The sequence below is a fragment of the Nyctereutes procyonoides genome, unplaced genomic scaffold, assembly GCF_905146905.1.
Source record: "Nyctereutes procyonoides isolate TBG_1078 unplaced genomic scaffold, NYPRO_anot_genome, whole genome shotgun sequence".
Lineage (NCBI taxonomy): Eukaryota > Metazoa > Chordata > Mammalia > Carnivora > Canidae > Nyctereutes > Nyctereutes procyonoides.
In genome coordinates, this window is record NW_026575022.1 from 2,306,248 (window position 1) to 2,326,412 (window position 20,165).

Consider the following 20,165-nt stretch of genomic DNA (forward strand, 5'->3'; position numbering starts at 1 on the left):
ATTCATGACAGACACACACACACAGAGAGAGAAAGAGACACATGCAGGGAACCCAACGTGGGACTCGATCCCGGGTCTCCAGGACCAGGCCCTGGGCTGAAGGTGGCGCTAAACTGCTGGGCCATCGGGGCTGCCCCTCTCCTCATACTTTTAACAAAAGAGAAGTAAACCCATTTTCCCCCTTCGGCCTTCACAGAACTATACCCAAGGGAGAATGAGTTGGCAAGAGGATTACAGGAGGACGGCGCTGTGGACAGGCGCGGGTGGCTGTCTGCTGGGCCAAGGGCTCCGAAAGGACAACTCCGGGCTGTGACTGACCTGGCCCAGCCCCTCGCTGCTCTGTGACTGGGTGCAGGCCTGCGGGGGGCTGCCTTCCACTGGGCTGGCACCAGTGAGAGATGCAGTACAGGAGTGGGCAAGGCTGGTCCTCTGGCTGAGGGCATGTAGGCCACGCTTTGCAGGAAGCCTCCCTGGCGGTGGCACCTGGGAGACCCTCTGGAATCTGCCACTTTAGAAAGATGGTGGCGGTTGGGTCTGGGCTGGACTTGCGCTGCCACATGCTGGCTTCCAAAGGCAGACACCACGACGTCGGCAGGCACATGCCCCCCAACCACCAGCGTCACCAGGCGGAGTGCTTTGGCCTTGGGCACTGTTCCGGGCAGGCCAGCGTCCAGGTCTCTGCAGCTGCTGTGCGTGCTCCAGAAGAGCTGCAGCTTGGCCTGGCGCACTGTGTTCCGCTCTGCTGCCAGTGGCTCTGCCCCAGCTCTGTGTCGTTCGCCAGCTCCTGCGGCAAAGAGGTGGGATGATACCGTGCTGGTCAGGCCGCAGTTTGGTGGCCACCCAGCCGATCCAGCCTTTGCTGTGGGCTCAGTGCTCATCAGCCCCAGCTCTCCACAGGTTGGGGGAGATGAGAGCAAACTTGGCCAGCACGTAGGCTCCAGATCCCACTCAAGCTGATCGTATGCGTGAACCAAAACGCTGCACCACGTGGAGCATGGCAGCCAGCTGCTCCGTGCCGGGGAACTGGTGCCCCTGGGGAGACGGGGGGCCCCACCTGCTGACCACACCACATAGTGCCTGACCGTCTCCTTCATGTCCTCAAATTTGAAGAAGTGTCAGAACACAACCCGAGACTGAGGCTCAGGTCATGGGAGGTGAGCATGGCTGGGGGGTTTCCCTTCCGGGAGGCCCAGATCACCACATGCAGAAGGTGGTGAGGTGCCCCAACGTCATGTTCCCCATCCCAGGACTCCATCAGGAGGCCTCCGCCTCCACCAGGAAGGGCCTGAGTCCCCAGGGTCTGGGGGGGCCGGGGGCAGCGCAAGGGGGAGGCGATGGTGCTGTGTGCATAGCAGTCTTTTTTTTTTTGATCTTTTTAATTTATTTACGATAGGCACACAGTGAGAGAGAGAGGCAGAGACACAGGCAGAGGGAGAAGCAGGCTCCATGCACCGGGAGCCCGACGTGGGATTCGATCCCGGGTCTCCAGGATCGCGCCCTGGGCCAAAGGCAGGCGCCAAACCGCTGCGCCACCCAGGGATCCCTGACTGGTCTTTTTTAATGTGATAAACTATTTATTTTAAGTAATGTGAAATAGTATGTAATTCTTTAACTGGAAAGAGTAACTGAAGAACTTGAACCCGAATACACGGATAGTGTGGTTGTTTTAGCCCAGGCCACAGAATGCATAACATTTCACAAAGTATCTAACGTGAGAGGAGAAGAATCTTTGGAGGATGTGCAAAGTAAATTTGGCAGAGGCTGACCTAACTATTTCTATTGATAATCCACACACAAAAAAATTAATCACATTTCTCACATTCCATGATTTGACCTCCTGAAAACTTTGTTTTTCCCGAGCAGTGTGACATTTTTCACAAGCCTTAATATTAGAAGAGTGAGTAAGAGTGAGTGCTCAGTCATCAAACTCAAATATCTGGTCTAATTGTACATGTTAGTATTCTTTTCATTTTGGAACAGCAGAAAATATACGTACCTACATTGACATTTATTATCTGAAAGGGTCGGGGAGTCATGCAATGGAAGGATCTGGGAGTAGATCCTACTTTAGGCAGTGATACTTTCAGCTGGAAGTGGGAAAATATGTGCAAGCACTCGGCAGTCAATGTAGATGAGGGATGGATGAATAGATAGGTAGGTGATAGATAGACGACGGAAAGACAGAAAGAATTGCAAAACTATTCTAGATACAGGTTTTAAATACTTTAGACTAAAAAGTGGTGATTAAAACATTCTATAGGAAGAGAGAGAAAGAAAGATTTTATCAGGAATCTGATTTTGTTTGTTTCCCTGAAGCCTGAGGTTTTCTGCTTCTGTGGTGATACTATATATAATTCTTTTCAGCTTCCAGATGGTTTACCGGGGAACAGTTTATTATAGATGCTCATGGATTCCAAGACATAGATAATAAACAGAATTCCTTAAGTATTAAAAACAACAACAACAACAACAAAGAGTCTGAGCAAGTTTCATACTATGTTTCAGGGTAAATCTCCAGCTATACTAAGGAACTCCATCTTGATGCTGAGTATGTGATTATTTTGGGTGATATGTGGTTCCTTTCTGAAATATTGGTAAACTCTGAATTTGTAAATCATTGGAGTTCTTATTTTTCAGGATAAGTACTCTTCAATCATCTGGATTTCATGCTCCCATAATTCTAAGACTGGCTTAGCGTTCTTTAAATACCAAACGTTAGTTAATTCTTTTTAGATAAATTTCAAGTTCTTACAAAAATGCGAGTAGGGAAAAATATTTACTTTGCAAGGAAACTAAATGCGATAACTAATCATTCAGCCTATTTGCCACCTGATGCAAATATTGAAGAATAGCTCCTGCTTGTCTCTAGTGTGGTTCAGCAATAAAGAAATACCATCTACTTCCTAAAAGGTCAAGTGGATTATTAATTAAAAACTAATTACACCACTTAAGAAATGTGTAGTTAATTTGCACCCAATAACTCTTGATACTAGGTTTATTAGGCATCGCCTTTCCTGGCTATTGTTAATTTTATAGATATGTTCATCATAATATTTATAGAAAATGAAATGTATATTGCAATTAAAAACCAACAAGTTTCTCCAGGCTCATATTTAAGCTAGCTAAAATGAATGCCTTTTCACTCGTAATGAATTAGGCACATTTACAATTAATTGTATTTCAATTTATGAAGAAATGTATTCTTCTACATGACCTGCTCCTATTGTATTGCCCGGATTGGAGTATCGGTTCTCCCTGCAGTGTCATTTTCACTCATTTATTTTTCAGAGGCTTATTACATCTGGGTATAAATCTCTCTCTCCCTCTCTCTCTCTCTCTTTTTTTTTTTTTTTTTTACACACAATGGTACAACACCATTTATTTAAGTGAACATGTGTGTTCTGGGGTAGGAAAAAAATACTCCTTTGCTTGCCTCACATGAAAGTTATAATATTCACGTTTGGTATCAATTCTGGGGCCTATGTGGCAGCCCATAAAGTAGATTCAGTTGCCTCACCTTACCCGTCCTTCCTCCGGATTCTCTTCCAAATCAGGAGAGACTTTGAGACAGGCCTTGTTGTGATATCATAAATTGTGGTTCACTCCACGTATCACAGAGCACATATTCTCTTGTAATATGATGGTGCGTAGGACTCGAGAATACCGACTTCTCCATGAGGTGTACTGACACTTCGATTAATTTGATTCCTACAGTCCACAAAGCATCTTGTACATACTGACTCCTTTCCTCCTTACACTAACACTATGAAGTAGACATTATTCAATTTTTGGCTTGTTATAGAGAATGAACTAATGGAAGCCGCATAGACTTTTTTAAAAAGCAGACTTTTAAAAAATATTTAGAATAGAGCTTGGATTCTGGATTTTACATTCCATTGTTTCAAAGTTTCTTGGAATTGGATTGTTTCAGTTTCTTCATCTTGAAAATGGGAATAAATACCTCCCGACGACAAGATGGTCAGCCAAATCTTATTAGAAAATATAATTATTTATCATGAATTCCTTAGGTGCCAGGCACTGTGCTAAGTAAGCAGTGTTGAGTAGGGAAAGGCAAGCTGGACTCACGCGGTCTTGTTTGCAGGGCTGGCACCTCAGTTAGTTCCTCGGCCCGACACCCCCTCCCATCAGTCGGCCGGGCCCACACCCGTGGGCTGCTCGGGCTTTGGCAGACACGTCTCTCCGTTATGCCCGCCGTAGCCTCTGTTGAAGCCACTCTAGATTCGAACACTTTCAACATAAATTGCTTCTCATGCCTTACAGGCCTGGGGTGGAAATCGCACAAGAACGTTAAAGCATCCAGTCCGAGGGGCTCCCACAGCTAAATACACACGCCTGAAGGCCTCACGGGCTCCTTCTCGAGTCTCTATGCAGGTCGGGGCCTGCGGGGCTGCAGAAGCCTTAGGGGCGGACATCAGTTCACACAACAGTGAACGGGCCCCGCGGGCTGGGGTGTGTGTGACCCCCGGCGGCCACCCCAGGGCCCGGGCTGTGTGTGACCCCCGGCGGCCTCCCCAGGGCTCAGGGCTGTGTGTGACCCCTGGTGGCCTCCTCAGGGCCCGGGCCATGTGTGATCCCTATTGGCGGCCTCCCCAGGGCCCAGGGCCGTGTGTGACCCCTGTTGGCAGGCCTCCCTGGGTCCCGGGCCTGTGTGTGACCCCGGCGGCCTCCTCAGGGCCTGGGCCGTGTGTGACCCCTGTTGGCGGCCTCCCTGGGCCCGGGCTGTGTGTGACCCCTGTTGGCAGCCTCCCCAGGGCCCAGGGCCATGTGTGACCCCGGCGGCCTCCTCAGGGCCTGGGCCGTGTGTGACCCCTGGTGGCGGCCTCCCCAGGGCCCAGGGCCATGTGTGACCCCTGTGCGGCCTCCTCAGGGCCCAGGGCCATGTGTGACCCCTGGCGGCCTCCTCAGGGCCTGGGCCGTGTGTGACCCCTGGTGGCGGCCTCCCCAGGGCCCAGGGCCATGTGTGACCCCTGGCGGCCTCCTCAGGGCCCAGGGCCATGTGTGACCCCCGGCGGCCTCCTCAGGGCCTGGGCCGTGTGTGACCCCTGGTGGCGGCCTCCCTGGGTCCGGGCTGTGTGTGACCCCTGTTGGCAGCCTCCTCAGGGCCCAGGGCCATGTGTGACCCCTGGCGGCCTCCTCAGGGCCTGGGCCGTGTGTGACCCTTGATGGCGGCCTCCTCAGGGCCCGGGCCGTGTGTGACCCTTGATGGCGGCCTCATCAGGGCCCAGGCAGTGTGTGACCCCCGGCGGCCAGGCAGGATGAGGGCCCGCACGCTCACCCGCAGACCTGAGCTCATGGGCATGGATGGGGCAGGGAGGCCCGGCGGCCGCGGGCCAGCCGCCGACAGGGATCGAGGACTGTGGGGGCTGCGGCAGATGCAGCCGCTCCCCTGCTCACCTTCCTCCCGGGACAGTGACTTCGAGAGCAGGGCCTCCCCCACCCTGTGGGCTCAGAGGCCAGGCCGTACTTTTCCCACCTGAGCGCTCTGCATATATGATGTTACCATTTATTCACCCTTGGTCTTCTCTCCCTCGCCCACGGGGACAGCTCTTCCATGCTCGCTGCCACCAGGTACCACTGCTGCCTCTTGTCAGAGGCCCTGGTGAGTTTATGTTTGACTCCTTGCATGAGTTGCTCTTCCAGCTTCCATTCCTCAAGTTCTCGGCATGCACGTGCGTGCTGCACCTGGGTCATTGAGTCCATTCCTCAGCTTATCTCTCACTTTCCTGCTCTTGATTCTAGAAGAAGTGTCTGGAGCCCAGGTCTTTTCTTAAGGCTTAAAATCCGTAAATTAAGCCATCTATCAAAAAGCTCTTGGGATGCCTGATAAACAATTCAAATTCATCATATTTCCGCCCCCCTCCCCGAAGGCGCTTCCACAGGTTAACAGCACAAAAATTCGCATAACTACCCATTATGGAAACTCAAACATCATCTTTATCTACTTCTTCTTCCTTACCCTACAAATCTAATGTTTTCAGTATGTCATGGGCTTTCACCTTCCTTTTATGTCTCTTCTGAGAATTTTAATTCAGGCCTTCATTTTCACTTTGATTAATGTAACAGCATCCAAATTTGTATTCCAGACCTAGTTATTTCATTCCCTTCTCATCAGCTTTCCACATGGTTCACAGAATAAACCTTTTCAAAGCTGAATCGAGTTTTACTGGGTCCATACTTAGTGTACCAAGTTCTAAGTCATGTGACCCAAAAGAACACAATCAGCTGGTGACAACACATTGATTGATCACATAATTTCACTGACACTGAAACTTGGTTAAAAATAAAGATCTTTATAGTTTATTTTTCTAAGTATTGTTAAGTATTTTCTGCTCAGGAGTGTGATACAGGGCTGTTTTTAAGTTCTCTGTATGACTGGAGCACTTTTGTCTTCATGAAAGTGTTCTCCAAGTCAGTTATTTTTGTTTGCCACTGCATATAACTGCAGAAACTGAAAGCAATGTAAATATCCCCCAAAAGTAAAAATTGTAGAGAATTTGAGTACTTAATAATAGCACACTGGTTGATATTTTTTGGTTATAAAGCAATGTGCATTTGAAAAAGATCTGCATCAAATACATACAGAAAATCTTAAATCAGAACAAAATAAGGTCATGATAGAGAAATTATCTCTTGCTTAATAGGTGAATTTTTTGTGTTTTTGTTGGTTTTTCCTATTTTATTTTCTGTGATGAATATGTAAATTTAAGTGATAAATGCAAGTCATTAAAAATAATTTGAACTTGAAGAAAGGGATCTGGAATTTTGGGGAGTTTTTAGCCCTCAATGTCACTTTTAGCCACTTATTTCTGACCTGCCTGGCATATGTTTTCATAATTTTAAATATATTCAAAATATTAAAAATAGCTATTTCCAATTACTCGTTTGTTTTTAAACTTCTTTTTTCACAGTATAGTGACTATTTGGTAACCTACCACAAGTTAGAGCCAGCTTTGTATTGCCAAATAATGAATTCTTTCTCACATTTCTTTATAAAGAGAGTGCAGAAAAAGGATAATTTTTGGAGAATAAATTTAAAAATATAAAGCAATTCTCACTAAGATGTCAAAGATGTCATCTCTCATCACTCCTTTTCAATTTTGTACTGGAAATCCTAGCTAATACAATAAGATAAGAAAAGGAAATAAAAGGTATTCAGATTGGGGAGGAAGAATTAAACTGTTTTCACAGATAGCATGATTATCTATGTAGAAAATATGAATTTTTGAAGCAGTGAACACATGAATGAATGACATTTTGTTGAACAACGGAGTGACATAGATTAATTTTGAGTCATGTAGAGGCATATCTGGAGAGATTAAGTCTGATTCCAAAGGACTCTTCCAGACACTTGTTTTTACTTTTTATTTTTTTTCTCTCCAGAACTAAATCTCTTTTCTGTACCTGTTTCTTAGAGAAAAGCTGCTCTCTGTTGAAAAGCTGATTAATTTTCTCTTCTTACAAGACATTTCAAAAAGCAGCGGCTGGCGTCGGAGCTGTGTTGACATAGGTGGGTGGGAGAACTTCAACTTCTCAATGATTTACTGTTCCAAATCTCCTTTTCACAATTGAAATACCTCCGTATGCTGCTATTATTATTTCCAATCAAGCATTAAATGAACAGTGAATCAGAGACAAAGTAAAAACATAAAGTCTTTAACTCTGCAAAATTACATGCAAGCACAAAATTAACATATACAATTAACGACTGAAGGTTGATTCTTTAGCTTCTACTATGCAGTAGAGCTCAGCCTTGAACTGCTCACTGAATTTCATCCCCTTGCTTGCTTTTCCAAAATATTGACTTCCTGAGTTTTTCCTCTCTCCTCAGCATGACTCTCAGAGGCAGAAACAAATACTAATAGCTTGCGACCTGTCTCTCCAGAAAGGCCCAGCACTACTCTGACTTGATTCAGTAGGAAGAACAGAGACGTTGTGTTTCTGTGTGTGTGCTTTCAGGCTGTTGTGCCCAGTTGCCAAAACTCTGCTTTCTTTAGGGTAAATCGGAACTAACGAGGATGGAAACCTTCATCTGTGAAGTCAACCTATGCTCCAGGGCTGCTCCTGTGATGGCTGGGGGACGGGGAGCAGCTGTCACCAACCAGTCCTCCAGTGCTTTAGTGTGGGGTCCACTCGGCGGCTGCACACGAGGCACAGCGTGACGCTCGTTGGCTCCAGAAGCTTCATTGCCTTGATACCGCCTTTGTCTTTGAAAGACATGGTTTTCTCCAGGCTTGGTCAGCGACAGAAACACAGTTTTGTCTTTTCTCCTGGACGGAATCAGAGCTGCTCCCTGTGAAGTGAACACATTGGGCCGCTCAGAGAGGGCGGCCTCCCAGAAAGACAGTCTCATCAAGGGGGAATTATGGTTTTTTGATCAAATGCATCTTCAAGGTCAAATATGTTCCAGTTAAAAGAGAGAGAAGGAAAATGACATATGTATTGGATGTCAAAAATCCCCTTGGTAAAATCACTGTTTCCGACTATTTGAAAATTTAGGGTTCTACTGTTAAAATCAAACTGAGCATTTTATGCATGTGACAGCTCAGTGTCTGTTTTCTTTTTAGCCAATATTGTACTAGGTTGGTTTTTTTCTCCCATAGAGGAGAATTAATGTGGCCCATGTGTACCCCGTGTGAGGCAACGCTCTATATCCTGAAATCTATTCATGACAGCATATTAACCTGCCTCTTGAGATTTTTGGGTTTTGGTTATAGGAGAAACTGAAGTGCGTCAAACCTTTCATCCTATGTTGTGTAGAAGCGGCTTTTGTTTTGTATTAAAAACTTTGCTTTTGTATTAAATGCTTTGAAAGCTTTCTTCAGTGAGAATTTGATTTTGATTTCCCTAGAATTTTGTACTTAATTAGGGGAGACAAAAGCCAATGGAAGGAAGAGTTGAGGATTAAGATGCCAAGGGGCTGGAGCATTGAGGGCAGTCCTATCTTTGAAAGTAATAAAGAGGAGAAGATGGCTTGAGAGAGAACCAGACTGAATGAGGTTCCGGTGTCTCCTTGAAAATGAGAATTTTTGAGTTTGTATTCAATAAAGTTCTTTGGTGAGCTCTTTCCCTATGAAAGTTTCTTTCTTTTATTCATTTATCAATGAAAGTCATTCAATAAACTTTAACAGCCCATAGTTCTACTGTACTTAAAAGAAAAGCCTCTATGTGGTATTTTATCACCTGAAATTCTTGTAAATCTCTACAAGAAGCAATAATTTATCCAGAAGCCTATCTCCAAGACCTATTTTTATATTTTATTCTGCCATAAATAGAGACAATGCAAGACCAAAATAAAGTTTCTTTTATAAAAGAATGTATATATTCTCTCTTCGAGCTATTTTGCCTTCTATCTCTAGTCACTAGATATTCTTTATTCATTTACCTTTAACCATTTTTATCATGGTATATTTCTTCAACTTAAGCTATTGTCCTGAAAATTACATAGAGAAATATATATATATATATATATATATATATATATATATACATACATACATACATACATACATACATATGTACAGATAATGAATATCTACCTGGGACAAGGTCAGCTGTCTCTTTCTAAGGAGTATAGCAGACCCATTTATTCCTTTGATGAGTTTATTTTATCAAAACCTCAGCCTCTATGCTAAGAAACTTTACTATGATCAATATACCAAAAGTCAATGTTTCATTCAGCTACCAGGGACATATATTTATCAAGTTCACAAGATTACTGTGTAAAACCAGAATGATGATTTATCCATTTAAAATAGCATGTACACTACCCACAGATGGAAACATCCAGGTTAGTAAGTACACATTACAGAAATTTGGTCAAGTCCTATTGATTATGAGTCCCTAAACATATCATCTCTTCATATCATCATGCCTTTCAAAATTGTGTCCCTGAGTCTTTCCACGCACAGAATATTCTCTAAAGGGAAATTTCTAAATTAAATTTTGACCATTTAACTCTCCTGCTAAAAAAAAAAAAAGCTTTAATATAGTCACACTATAGCCAGGACAATGTCTACGTTGCTTATTTTTCCATGGTCCAGAATGATTTGGCTTCTACCTGTCTCCCTAGCCTTTTCTTTCACAGATCCTTACCACCTTGGCATTCTACTTCAGAGGATGAAATTTCTTTAATTTCTTGAAAAGGCTGTGTTCTTTCTCAACTTAGGATCTTTGTCCATGTTATTCCTCTCCCTAGATGAGTATTGCTGCATACTCCTCCCCCTTCACTTGGCTGGCTATCTTTTCAGCTTAGCTTAATTAAATTTCTTCCAAGAAGTATTCCCCGATTCCATCTTAAATATGTAAGTATATTAAATGTCCCCGATACACATCCACAGTGATACCTAGATCCCTCTCATCATAGCACTCATCACGCTGTATTGCAAATGGTTTCTTAATTGTGTATGTTCCTCACTAGAGTGTAAGCTCAGTGGGAATGGGTACAATGGCTGTCTTGCTTATTTTTATCATCTATCACAATTTACAGCATTATAGAAGGCTCTTAAAATATTGGTGAGTGAATAAAGAAACTCACTGTCAGTTTCTGATTTTGCAATAATTTTAATATCCCATGAGAGAATCTAAAATTCAGTATGAGAAGTACATGTTTTCTCTATAATAGCTGGATTTCCATGAGGATTCACATCAGAATCAGAATCCAGATATTGGACAGCAAACATATTAAAGAGATGAATTTATCTCTAAAGACATCTGGGTAAAATAGCTTGATGCATCCCTCTGACCATGAGTTCACCCCAGCAATGGCTACCAAACCTGTCAGACCACTGGCTAAGTACTCTTTCCTTAATAGTTCTTTAGAAAGTCCTAGGGAGAGTCTACTTCTATGATTCTCTCTCATACACATTGTCTCAATGTTTCATAAATTCAACTGCTGGCTGAAGTTGAATATTCCTTCTTCAAATATGTTGAAATTATGGCTCTATTCTCAGAGGCAGCCTGCTTTGTATCCCCAAAGAGCTAGAAAGGATGCTATTCTTTGTACTTGAACTGACAAATGCTTATACAAAGTAAGTAATTTCTGAATAAATTAATTAAATGAGACAGACATTGTTGATACTAATGGAAAAGTTACTTTAGGTCAACAGATAAAAAAATTGTCCAAACTTCAAGATCACATGGGAAGTTTTGCAAAAAAATATAGATGTCTAGTCTCTATCCTCAGATAAATTCAGTAAATAATGAAATGATCAAGGAATTTATAGAAATCAACAAGCTTCAAAAAAAAATCAGATTCTTTGATTTTTTTTTTCTTTACTTCTTTTACTGAATACATATAATACCCAGATAGTAGACCTTGGCATTTTCACTTCTATAATCTTACTATAAGATTGTGTTTGTTGATTAGATGTGTTAAGGCAGCAATTATTTCCTTGGATGGGCTGTGCTAGATTTCAATGTTTACAGTACCATGTACGTGTGGGGGCATGTATTTATATAGATATATGTGAATAGATATGATTATTCTCCTGATGTAGAATAAGCAAAGTTAGTTGTATCCCTGAAGGCTCCATTCTAATCTCATCTTTACTGGCAAAACATTCTTATCAGACATTTCACAGAGTATTTAACTTACAATGCTACAAAATACATCAACATGTTGCATTGATTTGAGGACTGTAAAAACTAGATTATGCAAAATCTTCAACTTGACTGAAGATAGTTTTAATTAAACTTTATAGCTTTAAGCCACCATTTCCATTACTTAGATTTTATTTATAACCAGGACATAGATCTCCATAATTCTGATGGTTAGTAAAATTATGACAAAAAAAGGTGATATCTTAGTAAAAATAAAAACGACTTAACTCAGTGACTGAAAAGAATTCTGTCAGGTACAAGCTGTGTAAACCAATGTACAGGTTTTAAAAAATATATTGTTTATTTGGTATATACAGATTTTATTTCCTATGCATATTAGGTATGGTTTAAAAAGAGATTACAGGAATAGGTAAGGCAGATGTGGTACCTATCCTCATGGGACTTAGAGTCCAGTATGTAACACAGTTGTTAAACAAATATTTACTTATAATTATGCTGCACACCATGCAAGAAAAGATCGGAGTAACCATTCAGGAAAGTTGTAATAAAAGAATCATATGTCATCTTTTGCAACTGTTTTTTTTTCTTTCTTTCTTTTTTTTTACTTAGCATAACATTTTCAAGGTTTACCCAGGTTTTAGCATATATCTGTACTTCGTTTTATTGTCAAATAATACTCCTTTGTGTGGATGCATCGTATTTTGTTAATGGAATTCTTGCTGTGTCCTTTGGTAGAACAATGCTCTGGAATCCAAGACATCCAGGCCCACTAAGCTTAGAGTCTCAGGGAACAGAAGCACAAGTTTTCTAAGTGGGTTCACTGGGCATGATGGAAATAGAAATCGGGTCATTTCCACTTTACCCTGTGCTTCTTTAGCTGTTACGATCCAACACGTGTGACTGTCAGTGACTTAGGGTGTACGCTACATCTTGGGGGAGGGCTCTCTACTCTCTGAGGGTCTTCTCTCCAAGACTGCAGCTCAAAAAGCTGTTTATCATTTTGTCAACTGGCAGCTTCTGAGCCGTATGGTATGCAAGAGGACTAATGGATCCCATGGTGATGTACCCACTGCTGAACCTCATTTACTCCAAAGCAGATCACTCTGTCCAATGAAATGTGATGCAGGATTCTATGCCGGTGAATCAAACACTATAGGCCTTTGGAAGGTGGTGTTGGTTGAGGCCCTGTGGAAAGAAAGAATAAGCAAATTCATTTTCAGAATATTGGCTGATTTTTGTCAAGATGATTGATATCCCTTGCAGGATACATGGGTTCAATGGCATCAACCTGTTGCCAACTTGCTAGTTGATCTTCTTAAGTGATGCTGCTGTTGTTAGTCTACATTGTGAGAATTTTAGTCATGTGGTGACAGCAGTAACTGCACCTGTATTGGTGAGTGAGAACTTAGGCTGTTATGTCTATTCACAGACTCCCTTTCTGCCACCACGGGCCATTGTACTGGTATTGAGGTGGGTGGTGACAGTGTTTGGCTACTATCATCTACCTATTATTATATACTAGGCTGTATGATAAATCTGCAATGGCCGATGCTGTCTAGAGGCTGCTAATATGGTACAAAGACTTTTCACACTTTGTGTTCAGCATAAATGCTCTAGTTACATGCCTCTTCCCCAGAATTTTTTGTTTTCGATGTTCCAGTTGTTTTCCGTTCACATCACTGACACATCATTGCTCCTGCCCATTAGTTGCTCCATATTCTTGCTCCATGCCACTTTTCTTTCCATGCGAAGTGAATGACCAAGTGCACTTTCCCAAGCTCTAGCGTTTGGGAAGCTTTTTCCTCACTACTGCTTTTTCAGGCCACTATAACGTTAAATAAATGTTTTATTGCACTCACAATGGAGCTGACTATTTTGTGAAGCACATCAGCCTTTTGTCTTTTCCTTCTTTTGGTCATTAAGGATACTCCCCTTCCTGACACGTGTCCATAAGCATGACTTGAAAGTAAGTGAGTTGAGGAGATGATGCCACGGCCTCTGAGTCATCTGCTTATGCATCTTACCCGTGCTTCTGACTGTTCATGTCTGATCCCACATGTACCATTCTGTCTTATGATAAACTACTGTTGGCCTGACATAAGTTTATTACTTTGTGTATCTAGCAACTTTGAAGGCTAGTTCTAATGGCATGGTCCCTGTATGTCCCATAATCAGGTACTCCACTCCCAAGATCCACTAGGAGTTCAAGACCTATCATTTGAATGTTATATATGTACTGCTGGAAAAAGCCTGGTCAAGCAGGTGACTTATTAGGAGGTACTCTTGGAAAGAATACTCACAAAAGACTGAACAAAGCAGTAATGGGCAGAGAAAGAATTTAAACTGTGATGAAGAAGAGTGACCTCAGCTTAGCTCTCAGGGATCTCTGAGGCTGAGGTTTTTCAGAGATACTGCAAAATGAGGTAAGGGAGTTGCTCTTTGTACCCAGGCATCCACCCATTATTAGGAGATGACTTCCCCTCAGGAAGGGCTTTGCCCCTAGGCAAAGCAATCATGGGGACAGACTCAGTTATGGAATCTGGAGAATGAATTGCTGCCCTCTCGGGGAGAGATCTGGGTGGTGGCCCAAAACTGCACCATGTAGTGCTCCTAAATAGTCACTTTTTAGATCATCAATTAAACCCAAAGAGGAAGAATTAAACACTACAGTCTGTAGTCGGGATTTTTCTCTTCTTCCTCTTGCCTTTTCAAAAGTCCTGTGCATGCTGTAAACCTATGTAAATATTACAGTATTACATCTTTCAAATATGCAAACTTCTGCTCTTGAAAGCAGAAATGGTTTTCAAGAACAATCAGTAGGGATCCCTGGGTGGCGCAGAGGTTTAGTGCCTGCCTTTGGCCCGGGGCACGATCCTGGGTCTCCAGGATCGAATCCCATGTCGGGCTCCCTGCATGGAGCCTGCTTCTCCCTCTGCCTGTGTCTCTGCCGCTCTCTCTCTCTCTCTGTGACTATCATGAATAAATAAATAAAATCTTAAAAAAAAAAAAGAACAATCAGTAAAAGAATAGAGGAGCTAGGAGCTCAAGGAGAAGCATCTCTACAAGATGTTGGTTTAGGCAGATTTCTGCTGAAGGTCATCTCTCCTGATCCTGGAGGATGACTATGGTGTAAGTCAGACTTCCAGGTCCCTCGGTCATTCATTAACTGCAGCATAAGCTCCAGGCTTCCAGGTCTCTGCTGTAAAGACAAAGAGGCCCAGCAACCGCTGCAGAGCAACAAAAGAAAATCCAAGATGAGGGCCGCAAGAGGCAGAGGCCTGCCAAAAAAGAAGAGGGTACCTCAGAAGAGTCAAAAAGTATGGGTAAGGAGGATCTGGAATGAATGGCAAGTGTCAGCCATCGGGAACGCTGAGGAGCATCCACTCCCAAGATAATGATTCAGGGGCACCTGGGTGGCTCTGATGGTTAAGTATTTGACTTTGGCTCAGGTCTTGGTTTGGGGTCCTGCTCAGCGGGGAGCCTGCTTGTCCCTCTAGGCCCCTCCCCGCCCCATGCTCACTCTCTCTCAATAATAAAATCTTTTTAAAAAAATATGACCTAAACTACCTCATTTATCTATTTTTTTTAAAATTTTCTGGGTTTTTTGTTTGTTTTATTTGTCAGTTTACTCTCCAGCATTTGGAGGTACTACAATATTCAATTATCCCTCCCTTTATCTGTTGGACAGGGCGAGGCCTCCTCTTTTTGCTTAGAATGTTTTGCTTTCACTTTTTTTCCAAGCTGGTGCAGAAAATTAATGTTATTTTTGTATTGATCTGATTTATTGATTTTGGAAATTGGAGGACACCTATGAGATATGATAAGTATCAAAATGTCAAGTAAAGGCCTGCACTACTTGGAAACATTTCAGTTTTTATGTGAAATGGGTAAGATGCCAAGAGCATGCAAAAGAAGATATCTTGGGGAATAATCACTCTCATTAAGGGTGAGTGTAACATTCTTTGGCTGGTTCCTTCCATACCTCTTACTCATATCTCTTCCTCCTGACCTAAAATATTTCTTGTTATAATACTTCCAGAACAGGAGCTTGAACCAGGCAGTGAAATGTCAAATAAGAGAAAAGGGGCATGTGTTTGTGTGATTTATATGCATTTTAGTTTAAAGGTAGAACTTTGAACTGGGTGGGAGATTTCATAGTCTTGTTTCCGTTAAGTAGCAAGTATCAGGGCATAAATAAAATATTCTATGATTTTAAAGTCAAGCTAAATCCATCTTCTCTTTGTTGTGTTAGAATCCCAAAAGTGCATGGAGGCTCAAAGATACGGAGTGGTTCTGATACTTTACTCAGGGTACCTAAGGTATAGCTTCCTTTTAACGCCTTTTGGCTAAGTGACCATATTCATGGCCATTTCTCAGAATCATTTTCTACTTTTTGCCTCTATCATGCAGTTGCAGTTGTCATTTAACAAACTGATAATTGATATTCAACGACTCATCCATGCAATGAATATGTACATGTTCAGTGTGTGAATGTGCTCTTTCTTTCTCATAATTTTCTGAAAGGCATGTATTAACAAATAGCTCTTCCGATTAAAGTCTTCAAAAGATTTTCATTGCTTTTGGGGAAAATGACGGCCTTCTTCCATAATATAAGCATGTTCTTTGCCACCCAGGCTTCTCCTGTTTCTCCCACTTCTTTTGTATTTTTCCCCTCTGTAGCCTAAATGTCAGCTTCCCTAAGCACATTCTCACAATTGTCTAGATAGAGCATACTTTCTCCTATATGTATTTGTAATATATATATATATAACATAAATATAAATATACAAAAATGTATTATATAATTATGTAATACATATTATATATTATATATAACATATTTCATATATATAATGTATATTTTACTTTTAACTTTTCAGGTTCATTACTATACTGACTCTGATCTATTTTTTAGACCTGATCTCATGTCCAAAATGTTTTCAAAGCTTTCTTTGCCTATTTCCTTCCAGGATGAGTTGAGAATTCTCTTCCATTCTTCTGTATGTAATGTCAACAGTGCACCTATTCCACTGAATTGTAGTTATTGGTTAACTTGTGTCTCTGTCCCATCATAATTTATCAAAAGTATTTTATCAAACGAATATAATATCTCAGTCCCTGTGCTTGTGGGACAAAGATAAATGAAATAATCTCTGTTCTCTAGGAGCTCCAAAAGAAATACTATTATATTACAACATAAACATTATAAGGGAGATATGAAAAGGAACCATAAGAGCATATGTGACTAATGATTTGGGAGAAGGGACAATTTGGAAAGACGATAGATGAACACTGACATTTAAGTTGCACATTGAATAATGAGAATTTTTCTGGACTGAGTTTAGGACTAAAGAGTTTTCTATACACAGAAACAGAACAGTCAGAAGGGTTTCTATAATAAATAATAATTTGTGTCAATGAGAAAACTAAATCTATGTGCAATGAACAAGATTTGTTTCATTATTTCCGTTTCTTTTATAATGTTCATAAATGTACTGTCTTGGAATAGGACATCATTTTCCATGGTACTGTCAGGGAATTGAGAAAAATAAATGGAATGCATTGAATCAGCCACTATACCACCATTCAGAAATAACATTGGCTACATGTGGTAAGCATCATTTCTGGATGCTTCCGTGTGATGTATGGGGTCGAGGTGAGGGGGAAGGGTGGAAAGGAAAGAGAAGGAGTTTTATTTTTATTTTTTATTTGTTTAATAGTTTTTTAAAAGATTTTATTTACTTATTCATGAGATAGAGAGAGAGAGAGAGAGAGAGAGAGAGAGAGAGAGGCAGAGACATAGGCAGAGGGAGAAGCAGGCTCCATGCAGGGAGCCTGATGTGGGACTGGATCCCAGGACTCCAGGATCATGCCCTGGGCCGAAGGTGGTGCTGAACCACTGAGTCACCCAGGAATCCCCAGAAGGAGTTTTATAACAATGGGATCACAGTACTTAAGGCAGTTGTAATAGAAAAGTATTAAATTTATTTTATACAGAAGAAATGTGAAGTATCACAGTTTAGTTATTTATTTTTACTGTGATACGCAGTACTTACGACAATGTCTCTGAGATTAAGTAAAGAATGATCAACTTGTGAAGGGGACAGAGATGTATTTTTTAAAACAATTTCAATGAATAACACTAGAGATCAACTCCTTATCATAAACTATTAGGCAATTAGCAGTTTTACGTTTCCTATCTCTTCCATACCATGGGCACTCAATTTTATTTTTGCTTTTATCATGTTTATTTTGTTAGTTATTTCACTAAGATTCTATTCTAAAGTCAGTTTCTCAGTGGCTGTGATTTATTTATTCATTTATTTTTACATTGAATTTTTAACTACTGTTTCCTGATCTCGGGAAATTTAGGGCCTCCATCCCTATGGAATAGGGATGTCCTATTCCATAGAGAAGTCTGTGGCCAGCCTGATGCCTACCCCTTCCCCCCAATTAGTAGCTTGTGTTTTAGATCTGAATAATGAAAAGAATTTTTTCTTTACTTTAAATTATATAACATGTAATATGGCTTTGATTTTGATCCTTTTGTATCATTGCTTGTAGTTGAGCTCAGTGGGAATCAGAAGTATATCTATGCTATATAACAATGAAACCTCCTTCTTTCTCTAACTGTACTTTTCAAATTTTATTATCTTTTCCTTGTATGGTGCTGCTGGTGACTTTTTGGCCATAAAAACCCCTACGTTTTCCAACTTATTGGGTGTTAGATAAAAGTCTGTGATCAGTGATGCTTGGGTGACTCAGTCAGTAAGTGTCTACCCTCTACTTGGGTCATGACCTCGGGGTCCTGGGCTTGAGCCGTGCATGAGCTCCCTCCCCCTTTCCTCCTTCTGTCCCTCTGTTCTGCTCATGCTCTCTCTCTCCTAATAAATAAATATTTTTTAAAAATGAGTCTTGTCCTCTTCCCCCGAGCGGCCTGAGGTGACCTCCGGAGATGGTTCGCTACTCGCTGGACCCAGAAAACCCTACAAAATCATGCAAGTCGAGAGGTTCAAATCTTCGTGTTCACTTTAAGAACACACGTGAAATTGCCCAGGCCATCAAGGGTATGCATATTCGAAAAGCCACCAAGTATCTGAAAGATGTCACTTTGCAGAAGCAGTGTGTGCCATTCCGTCGCTACAATGGTGGAGTTGGTAGGTGTGCGCAGGCCAAACAGTGGGGCTGGACACAGGGTCGGTGGCCCAAGAAGAGTGCTGAATTTTTACTGCACATGCTTAAAAATGCGGAGAGTAATGCTGAACTTAAGGGTTTAGATGTAGATTCTCTGGTCATTGAGCACATCCAGGTGAATAAAGCCCCCAAGATGCGACGTAGAACCTACAGGGCTCATGGCCGGATTAATCCATACATGAGCTCTCCCTGCCACATTGAGATGATTCTTACTGAAAAAGAGCAGATTGTTCCTAAACCAGAAGAGGAGGTTGCACAGAAGAAAAAGATATCCCAGAAGAAACTGAAGAAACAAAAACTTACGGCCCGGGAGTAAATTCTGCATAGAATAAATGCAAATAAAAATTAAAAAATAAATAAATAAATAAAAAATAAAAAATGAGTCTTGATCATAGTTGACATTACCATCAATATCTAAAAGACCACTAGTCTGAATAACAAATGACTCTTTTTCTTACCCTGCCACATCTTTAGCACCCAGAACAGTGCCTGGTTCAGAGTAAAAATTTAATAAATATTTTTTGAACAAGTTGATATTAGATTATGAGGTAAGAATTGTCTATTGTGAAATATTTTATTGTAAAATTATCACAGTGATATTATTTGCCTCATTTTGAATCTTCCAGGTTTTATTTCACTTTCTGTCACTTAAATACTATATCGAGGAATTTTTGAACTATTGTTTCTCCCTACACTTTCATCTTGAATGTAAGTTTATAAAGCTAAACATTTTTGTTTGATAATTCTCAAGTAAGCTTTCCTTTACAATAGTTAAAAAGATATTTAAAAAGTCGTAAGACTTTTGTCTAAGTTCTGACATGTAAAGAGCTTGGAGGCCATCACGCCTATTTTTTTGAAAAAAGCAAAGCTGATTGAACACACTGGGAATTAACCACTTTATCTGGATTCATCAAAGAACTGATGTCAGGGCAAACCACCACCTAAAATGTGGAAAGGCCTAAAGATATAGCAACTAAGATCTACTTACTTAAAAGAGAAGTCACTACAGCCATAACCCAAAGGAAGCAAGAGAGAAAAAGAAAATCAACTTTGTCTAAAGAACAATGATAACAATTATGGCACGTTTCTTGTAAAAAATCATAGTATAGATAGTATACAGTATAGATTAGACTGAGATGTTTGAAGAAGGTGCCATCAAATTAGAATTATGTAAACCCAGCAAAATTATTGTCCAAACTAAAGGAGAAATAAAGAGTTTTTCAGAAAAACAAAAACTGGGGAAATTTAATGACTTGTCTTACAAGAAATGTTAAATGAATTTCTTCAAGTAAAAGAAAAATAATATAAGCAAGAAACTTGGATTTATAAAGATAGGAAGAACATAGGAAAACAATAAAGGTAAAATACTTTTATTTTTCTTATTCTTTTTT

At 41.1% G+C, this 20,165-nt stretch overlaps 1 protein-coding gene and 1 pseudogene across 1 annotated transcript; one reads left to right on the forward strand and one right to left on the reverse strand.

Moving 5' to 3' along the window:
• Window positions 1-231: 231 nt before the first annotated feature.
• Window positions 232-1,233, reverse strand: LOC129520932 (protein NDRG4-like; annotated as a pseudogene).
• A 17,271-nt stretch (window positions 1,234-18,504) lies between these two features.
• LOC129521041 (60S ribosomal protein L17-like) lies at window positions 18,505-19,113 on the forward strand. Its single transcript, XM_055342246.1, has one exon. The coding sequence runs from the start codon at window positions 18,536-18,538 to the stop codon at window positions 19,088-19,090; it is 555 nt and encodes a 184-aa protein (XP_055198221.1). The 5' UTR covers window positions 18,505-18,535; the 3' UTR covers window positions 19,091-19,113.
• Window positions 19,114-20,165: the final 1,052 nt, after the last annotated feature.

Coding starts and splice junctions, on each gene's coding strand:
- LOC129521041 (XM_055342246.1), top strand. CDS start 18,536: ATGGTTCGCTACTCGCTGGACCCAGAAAACCCTACAAAATCATGCAAG.